Genomic DNA, 9,109 nt, shown 5'->3' with positions numbered 1-9,109 from the left:
TTTTTTAGAGCTTTTTATAGAACTTTTACACCATAGATTATATGATGGGTCGTTATAAATCATTATCATAAAAAAATAAATGTTGTTTTTAGCTAAACATCAACCTGAAAGAAAAATTCTAGATCACGTGACCCAAACTTTTGGTTAATTACTCTCACTCTAATTCAGAATTAAGGGTTAATTTTACTTTAATTGCATAAAGTTTAGTGGACTAGTGGTATAGGGGCGGCAGACAAAGTCCTAGCTAATTACAACGTAATCCATATTTTGATGATGGGTAGGTTTTTGGGAATAGTTCCATGTTCTATTTTTAGTTTTGTTTGGAGGGAAATTCTACTTATAGTATAAGCAAATCTTTAAGCCACGAATATCCAGAAATATGTAAAAATTGGAAGCATTATTGGCCAACAGCAATAAAAAAATTTCACAAAGGAAGTATTTATAAAAGGAAATAAATAAATTAGCCCTTTAACCTTTTTCACAATAATAATGAATAATGTTTAATTGTTTTTTTAATCTATCTAGACAACATTCTCATATGCTCGATAACTAAATGATCTTCACAATAAATTTGAGTAAAAATTTTGATATAAAAAAGTTGATTTCAATTATCATATTATACGAAAAATTGATATCAAATATATATGCGGAGTATCTATTTATCTATAGCTAAAGTAAAAAAAGGGTTGATTAGAATCTTGAAGTGATCTTGTTTGACCTCCAATGTCAAAATTCACAACCTATGATTGAAAAGAGAGATACTACGTAGAATCAAAATGACAATATTGACCATACAAAATTCCATCTAAAACTATTGAAAAGATTTCTGGAGGATCCTCACCTCTTGTAGCAGGGCATCCATATTCTTCTCTGATGGCTCTCCTTCAACGGTTCAACCCCAAACAGAACTTTTCTGGAGGTGTGAGCATGCATGTATCTGCGACGAGGCTCAATCTCTGGATGAGAGTCTAGATACAAAGTTTTGAACTTTTGTTAATTTATCGTCATAGGTGTTGGCTAAACTATACTAGCTTGATGTAAAATAAATACGAATATATTCATATGAGTACAATGATAATTCAAGTGACATAACATGGAATGAAATTATAAATTTTAGCTAGATATATGAAGATAATACGTTGGTTTTGCTCAATACTAGAATACTAGTAAAAACAGTGTCTCTTCCATTACAAAATAAAAAGGTTTATGGCATATAACAATGAGAAACCAAAATCATGCTCATATCAGAAAAAGAAAATCTAAAAGAACATGCGACAATTCTGTACAAAAGATAGTATCTATTTATTTGTTCATCATCTCTTTGGAGAGTAGAGGCAGAAGTTTAGGCGATACAAAAGCATTACATCATCCATAATCGTTTTCCTTTCTGGTTTTCCTATACAGTAGTGTCCTTCCGGCAGCTGGAGAAAGGATCAGAAGTCACCTTTGAATGTTAAAACGAGCTGACTGCCTTAGATGCCTTATTATTCACCATTGATACCAAAGATCCGGACCTTATGCATATGTGGAAATTTGGCTACAACCAAGATGATCATTGCAATGGTGTTGAAGAAAAGCATTGGGTGCTGGTAATCTGTTGTATGTGAGGCTATCAGGTACCTGTAAACAAAATATTCTTCATTATATAGTCAACAAATATCCAACTGTATTGATTTCTGCTCTAGTCAAATGAAGGTCCTTATACTACGTATTAAGAAGATTGCGAAGAACTTCAACATCTAAAAGAACCGAAGGGAACAGGCAAAAGGAAAGAGATCCTCACAATGCCTTAGCTGCCAAGGCATGAAAACTAAGGAAGACTATTTAACCACTAACTTCAGAAAAAGGCCTTGAATCATTCTACACTTCAGACCCATAACAAGTTTGATTTTAAAACGAAATCATAATTATTTACAGAACTCTTAATCTTAAGCTGCATATGTCTCCGATTATACATTTCAATCAGGTACATCAAGATCTAGGTGTCACATTCTATACTGGAAAAATAATAAAGACAGCATCAGAACTCAGGTATCATATTCAGAACTTCAAAGGAAGCACCAGGTCATAAACTATTAAAAATTCCTTATCACAGTGCCCCCACCAACTAAAACAGCACATGGCAGAAGCAAAACAGTTTCTGGAAATCGAAATACTTCCAAGTCATTGCTAGCCCCTGCTAGTCTATAAAAAAAATTGCTGCTAATTTTATCACAAAGTATATTATACAGACAAAAAAAAAAAAAAAACCATTTAAAATTTGAAAAAGTACGATGCATGTTAGACAGAATAAAAGCTGCAAAAGATTTAAAACATGGGAGAACTTATGTCAAATATCCAGGCAACAAAGAGGAGGATGGGTACAGTAAAATAGGCCCAAAGATCATGCTTTGTAGAAAGCCTTCAACATCCCTGGGCCAAGAGTGCCCTCATGCCTCAAAACTATAGCTCCGAGTTATGATGATCACTCTACCAAGGTGTCAAATCTCAACAAAGGGTGCATAAAGGGCCACTACAATTGATTTGGGACCTCATAAGTTGCCTCCAGCAAAAATTGTGTTACGCAGTAGATGGATAGTCACAGTGTCACTGATTCACTGTCGCTCTATAAGTACTAAGTTATAGGTGGTGATTTGATGCACATGGCCCAAGACAAAATATTTCAATCTCATAATAATGGACCTACAAGCTCCTTTGAGCTGCCTAGAATCTAGATACCCTTAGGGCTTGATGGCTATCCCTAGAGAGATAAATAGTCAAAACCATTTACTCAGTTGAAATATCTTCACTTTACAAGGCCTTGTTTGATTCCCCAATCCCCACCTGTAAATTTTCCCATGGAAAGTTGAAGAAACAAAGCAACAGATTGCTGAGTTCATCACCTTGCAAATAATGCAGCAGACGTTTTGTTTACAATATATTTCCTTGGCAAGCCCAAAAGTAACATAGATTGTAAAAAAACATCTTCACACTCCATCTCAAATGTTAGCACCATCATCCAAGAGACAAAACCCATGAAATCAAAATTTGCAATTTTTATCTCTCTTCTTTAACAACTATATCATGATTGAGGGAGCACATTACAAAGAAAAGATAGGGAATAAAGACAAGTCATCTCTATCAAGAAAAAAAAAAAAAAAAAAAAAAAAAAGACATCCAGTTTTTTTCTCTTTATAATAAAAGAGAGAAAAAGTTGGATTGAGGGATATGAACAATTAAAAGTGTAAAACTGAGCCAGCAACAGAGATGGAGTCAAAATAACATAGCAAAGCTTCCATTTATTCGAAGTTAGTCATTAGCTTCTTTAAAAGCAAAGGAAGAGTCATTAGCTTCTTTAAAAGCTAAGGAAGAGTCATTAGCTTCTTTATAAGCTAAGGATGTCCTAAGGAGTAAGCACCGACCCCTTCTGTGAGCTAGACATAGAAAAATTTCCCACTACCCTGATATTGGAAGTTCCTGCGATCACTGACACCAAACCAAACAAGGGCTAAACGGACATCAAGACTCTAATTGCCCCTTCATTATTCTATGTTCGCGTATATGTAATCTCCAATTACAAGCCACTCACATGAGCACAAATTCAAGCCTCAACACCATGCCTAAGCCTTTTGACCAAATTTCATATATTTATTCCCCAATCCTTCATCTTACATTCTTTACTTTTCAAACTGTTCACCTAGGAAACATGAGCCAGTTATGAGCAGAGCACAGAACTTTTGACATTTTCATGACTTCTTTTACTTAAACTATTCAATCTGTTCACTTTGAAACCATGATCTAGTTATGGTTATGACTAGCAAGTTGACACTGGGTCCTCAAGACCATTTCGGAATACTCAAGAAATTGTGTGGTACGGTGAACATGCTTTGGGCTTCAGATTATTAGGTTAAGACTTTTGTTTGGGTCTTTGAAATTCTGCGCACAATTGGATAGGAGGATTTGTTTCAAATTTTGACAATTATAAATAATTTCACCTTTATCTTGACTTTGTTTCTCCATTTCAAGATCTTAGCCAAATTGGTTTTTCCATATTCAAGTTAGTTTGTACCAACTGTAAGGGACCTGTTTCTGTACTATATAAGTAATCACTTAAGGCATCAGATAGACTTTACCCATCAAGACATAAGATTACTAGGTGGATGGGTGGGGAGAGTAGGAAGAGTAAAAAAGAAAGATAGAAAGCCACTATCATGACTACACCAAAGCCTTTAGCTCATAAATTCAAGTCGCAATTGGCTGAAAGGTTATACATCATCTAAAGAAAGACTAAAAAAACTGATCTCAAAGTATCCGCAAAACCAAGGTCACAAAGATAAGGTTCACAATACGTTGCCAAAAAAATTTCGATGGATAAAACATGAGATATGTGATACATTGTATTTGACCACTAAGCCTATTCCTCGTGGTTACAAGCAAATTCACCTCCTTCATCATGTAATCACACTCAAAAACATCAATTCCTAAGTCTCCAATGTTGCTTTGACTCTCAAACCACATTCAGCAGTTAATTTACAGCATAGTGGTTCACTGACTTAATCCTTACGACAAGAACACAGACTTCAACAATGAGAGACAAAAAATTACTAGAGCTCTAGTAGCCACCACTATCATTATTCATTATCATCACCATTACCTAATGCCTCTAACAACAATTGATTATGCTAGATTGAGGTGTATCAAATGCAACATAACCTTTTCCGTATTAGTGCAAATAACTCTGTGAGACTTACCTCAAGGCAAATGAGATAAGAGTCAAATTGAACCTAAGGGCTAAGGCTCAATTCTCTTCACTTTTTTATTTTTTATTTTATTTATTTTTTATTGATTATGTGTTTTTGGTTATACAAGGAACTATATAAACACATTTTTAATAGAGAAAAATAATTCATTCATTTTTATTTACATATCAAATCGGTTTTGAATAAATATATTATAAAAAGTTAACGAGAGTATGGCGCCTAATCTGGGTACTGCCTAAAAATTGATCAAATTAACGTCTTCTACATCTGAAGCAAATCTAAAATTATACAGCAATGAAGGAGTTAAAACACTACTGACTAGCCCAACTGTAACATCAGTCATTACTCCTCACAACAGTGCTATTTGTCCACTAACTAAACACCAAGGAATCCCCCCTCCCTCCTCTATTTTCATGTACCAATCTAGTAACTCAGCCATGAGGATTCTAAAACTATCCGAGCTCTAAAAACCTCATCCCCATTCTCCAGGTTTTATGACTACACTATTCAGGTAAACTTGACCTCATGACTTAGTAGCCATTTTAATTTGAATAGTAAGTTTGTAATGTCTACGATGGTCATTAATTAATATCTTAGAAAAACCCCCCCATTTCGATTCTATTCCCTACTCGTTTGTATGTTGGAGGATTACATGAATATATGTCATCTTTTGAGTCCAAATTTTGACACAGAATTCAAGCCACGAAAGTACAATACCTAAAGGGTAAAAATAAGTGGATGAGCCCCCTCCTCACCCTTTCAAATGACTTGAAAGATTTTGTGTCAGTTAAATCCACCTGAAGGTGTTCTACATTTTCACCAACTCAAGCAATATTGGAATCCTATGTCCACCAAACCCCATTTAATGATGAAGTATCCTATTGTTCATTTGTTCATGCAATGCTTTCACGTGAGAAGAATAACTCCTATAAATGATTTAGAGATCAGACAAACCAGAACTACAATATTCAGGGTGCTAGCATTTCATTTGATAACTAACCAAAACAACTATGCATCAAATACAATAAAATCAACATATTAAGTATTTTTGGGAGTTACTTACAGCACAACAGGCACAACAGTCAGGAATTTCCTGTTACGTGTAAGCTGCTTCCCATTGTCAACTTGTTCCCACCAAGTCAAACGATTATATATTCCCTGATCATCAGAGAATGGGGTACCTTTCTTCCAGTGAAAGAAATGATATGTGACCTGATCAGAGAAGTAAAAACATCAATTGGACAGAAAAGAGATCCATATTAGAAATATCTAAAATAAAACAGTATTCATGTAACGTTTACTAATTCTTTCTACATAGTTCATAGCTCTCCCACTACCACCAGGAAAAGGGAAGGAACAATGAAAAATAAAAGAATCTCATTAAAACATCAATCACAAGAAAAATTCCCTGAAGAAATTAGGCAATTCAAAAGCTAATCAAACTCGCATAAATGCATATACAACCATCCAAAGTTCCTCCACTTTTCAAAGCAGAAATTTAGGGATAGGATGAGAAGATCACTTAACTAACTCAAATAAGCAATTGCCGCAGTGCCAACTTTTATCAATCACAAACTTATTTATATTCAGCTAAGGTTTTGATATGTGTCTTACACATGTAAAACAAGGTTAGCAAGACAAATTCTGTCATTTCTAAGGACATAGGACATAGAAAATGATAAGCAACAACTATCATTTTTTTTTCTCTCCCAAATTATGTCTTTCATTCAAACTTCGAGTACAATTCCTTCCTAAACAACAATGGCAATGCCCTTTTTTTGCTAAACAAGACTGAACTGTTATCAGACTATCAATCCACACCCCCAATGATTGACAAAGCTACCCTGATTGAAATTCATTATTGAAAGAAATTGCATAGCATATTTTTCCAACAGACTAAAAAAATTAAAGATCAAAATTACATTTGAAGTTAAGTAGCTGGTATATGAATTTGCTATAAAAAAATTAAAGATAAAATCAAAGGTGAGGTTCTTGCCTATAATCTCCTTACCAATACCATGCTTTATAGGGAACAATTGAAGGTTAAGACTTCAAAAACCACATTGAGCATAAAACGTGTTGATGTCATAAGTTCTTATGCTACTTTAACTCCTAACTATCTACTTGAATCAAACATTTTAACTGACAAAATGGCATAGGAGACAAAACAACGGTGTGTAGTTCAAATTATCAAAGGCTCAAAAATAAATTCAACTACATAATATGCAATATGCAGAGAAAAAATATAATGATCTTGGAGGCCATAGCAATAAATTGGACTACAGAAACAAGTTCCTTAACCAACTCTAAAGCCTTCTCTCCATTGCACTCCTCAAGTCCTCATTAGAATCCACCAGGTTGGCAGGTTTAACTCCAAGGCCCAAACCCTATCATAGAAAGATCTCTGATAACAATTGAGCCATAGGAAACCTTTTCATGTATTGCACAAGGAAGATCAGTTGACAGAGCTAGGCAAGGCAGCAATACTACTTATCAGGTCTGATAAAAGCTCAAAACCAAAATAACTATATGGGTGTGTGTGTGTTCAATGACTTCAATCTTTCCCCTTCCAGCTCATTGCCATTAGGAAAATAAGGATGGGCTAGGTGATAAAAGGTAAAGCATGATTCTTTGATAAAAAAAACGAGGTCTTTTTTTTCATGACAACAGTTTGTGACCATAAAGAGTGTGCTTCAGCTATTTGATCGAGTTTTTTTTTAGACAACAGTTGCGACTGAGTGTGCTTCAGTTGTTGAATCGAATTTCTTCCATGACAACTGTTGTGAGTCGTGACAACCGTGACTATAAAGAGCGCACTTCGGTTTTAAAATCTTGTGCAGGTTAATTTGTAGTTGAATAGTAACATTTCATATCAACTTGTGTAAAGTAAGCAAAATAGGGGTTTCTCTCCACCCAAGAATGAGTAACCTATATACTAAGGTTTCACCCATTCATGATACAACAAAAGCTTTTCGCAACCTGAAAAATATGCTCTTCCAGTCACGTATAAGAGCACACACTGAAAAATCTTTACCTCTCAGACAGTGGAGTTCAAGAAGACATTTAACAAGTGCAAATAGAAACTAAACTAAAAACTCTTGTACTCTAGAAAGGATGCATCCACACTTCTATAACACATATTTAACCTCATCCTTCCACTATACAGTAACGTTTTCATCCCACACAAATCACATAATTATAGAACAAAGACTAAAATTAGTAAAATTCAATCACATACAACATTCGCAAGAGCTCAAATTGAACAAAATATGATGAATTGCTGAATTCTAAGAGGCGAATTAAACCACGACATAATCAAATAATCAATCAATTGCAACAATTGAGCAAAAAAGTACCGAAAACCTAACGAAATTGAGGAGAGAGAAAGAGCGTACAAGAAAGTGAGCGAGATTGACGACGGTCCAAGCCATGCCAGGAGAACAACCAAAGACAGAAAGAACGAGAAGCCATGAAAAGAAGAGGAACAAGATGTATGTTGTCCAAACTCCAGGATATGTAAACCACTCTGTGTTCCTATTCAGATCCGCAGGTGGCGAAGCTTTCACATACAAATTCGCCATTGTTGTACAAGCTTACTCTGTAAAACCTCCAAAAATTCTTCGAATTTGATTTGATTCCAATTGAATTTGATTTGATTTCAATTGGATTGAATTTGATTGGATTGAATTAGGTTTAGAAAGAAAGAAATTGAATTGATTAATTTGGAAAATTTGTGAGTTTCTCTCTCTCCTCTCTTAAATTGATTTGATGATGAGTGGGTGGATTAATTCCTGGAAACATGCATTTTTGATGATCTTTTTCTCTAATTTACACCTTCTGACAAATAAAAGTGATAAAAAAAAGGGAAAGAATGCTTGATATTTTTTCCTTATTTTCTTGTGTGTTTGATTTTGGTTTGTGGTATTGATGGCCGACTTTTTTTGACGATACTATGTGTAAATTGTGGTCCAATTAGTGTGGGTTGCATTGAATTGAATTGGATTTCTTAAGCCCAATGGACCTATTTTAATGTCTACTTGTATTGATTATGCTTATAATCTACCCATATTGAAAGGATCTGTGTGTGAAGGTGAACTAAACATCTTTGAGTATTACGGAGAATGAAATTTAATTTGTGAAATCAAATGACAAGCCGAGTAATTAAATAAGTATTACTTCGTATAATATTACATCCATGAGATTATTTCATGTCTTGATGATGATAGTTTATGATACAATGAAAAGTTGTTAGTCAAACGAAATACTACGTATATGTGGTGAAAAGAAGCATCTATCAAACAAGACCAACATACTTTACTATTGGATGTCTTAAGTGAAAAAAATTGATACATACATAATCTATGTTTGAA

The 9,109-nt window shown here is 34.3% G+C and overlaps 1 protein-coding gene across 1 annotated transcript; it reads right to left on the bottom strand.

Moving 5' to 3' along the window:
* Nucleotides 1-1,143: 1,143 nt before the first annotated feature.
* LOC110731722 (ORM1-like protein 3) lies at nucleotides 1,144-8,642 on the bottom strand. Its single transcript, XM_021911610.1, has 3 exons — nucleotides 8,135-8,642; nucleotides 5,803-5,951; nucleotides 1,144-1,620 (listed from the first exon to the last, which is right to left on the bottom strand). Exons 1-3 carry the CDS (start codon nucleotides 8,318-8,320, stop codon nucleotides 1,485-1,487), a joined length of 471 nt encoding a protein of 156 aa, XP_021767302.1. The 5' UTR covers nucleotides 8,321-8,642; the 3' UTR covers nucleotides 1,144-1,484.
* Between the last annotated feature and the right edge of the window lie 467 nt (nucleotides 8,643-9,109).

The sequence above is a fragment of the Chenopodium quinoa genome, unplaced genomic scaffold (genome assembly GCF_001683475.1).
Source record: "Chenopodium quinoa cultivar QQ74 unplaced genomic scaffold, ASM168347v1, whole genome shotgun sequence".
Taxonomy (NCBI): domain Eukaryota; kingdom Viridiplantae; phylum Streptophyta; class Magnoliopsida; order Caryophyllales; family Amaranthaceae; genus Chenopodium; species Chenopodium quinoa.
The sequence above is the reverse complement of the archived record's forward strand: the minus strand, read 5'-3'. Positions and strand labels throughout refer to the sequence as shown.

Excerpts from the sequence above, each read along its gene's own strand:
- LOC110731722 (XM_021911610.1), bottom strand. The coding sequence starts at position 8,320 with ATGGCGAATTTGTATGTGAAAGCTTCGCCACCTGCGGATCTGAATAGG. Across the intron at positions 5,952-8,134 it reads TCAATCTCGCTCACTTTCTT|GTCACATATCATTTCTTTCA; the intron begins GTACGCTCTTTC and ends TTCTCTGATCAG. Across the intron at positions 1,621-5,802 it reads ACTGTTGTGCCTGTTGTGCT|GTACCTGATAGCCTCACATA; the intron begins GTAAGTAACTCC and ends TTTTGTTTACAG.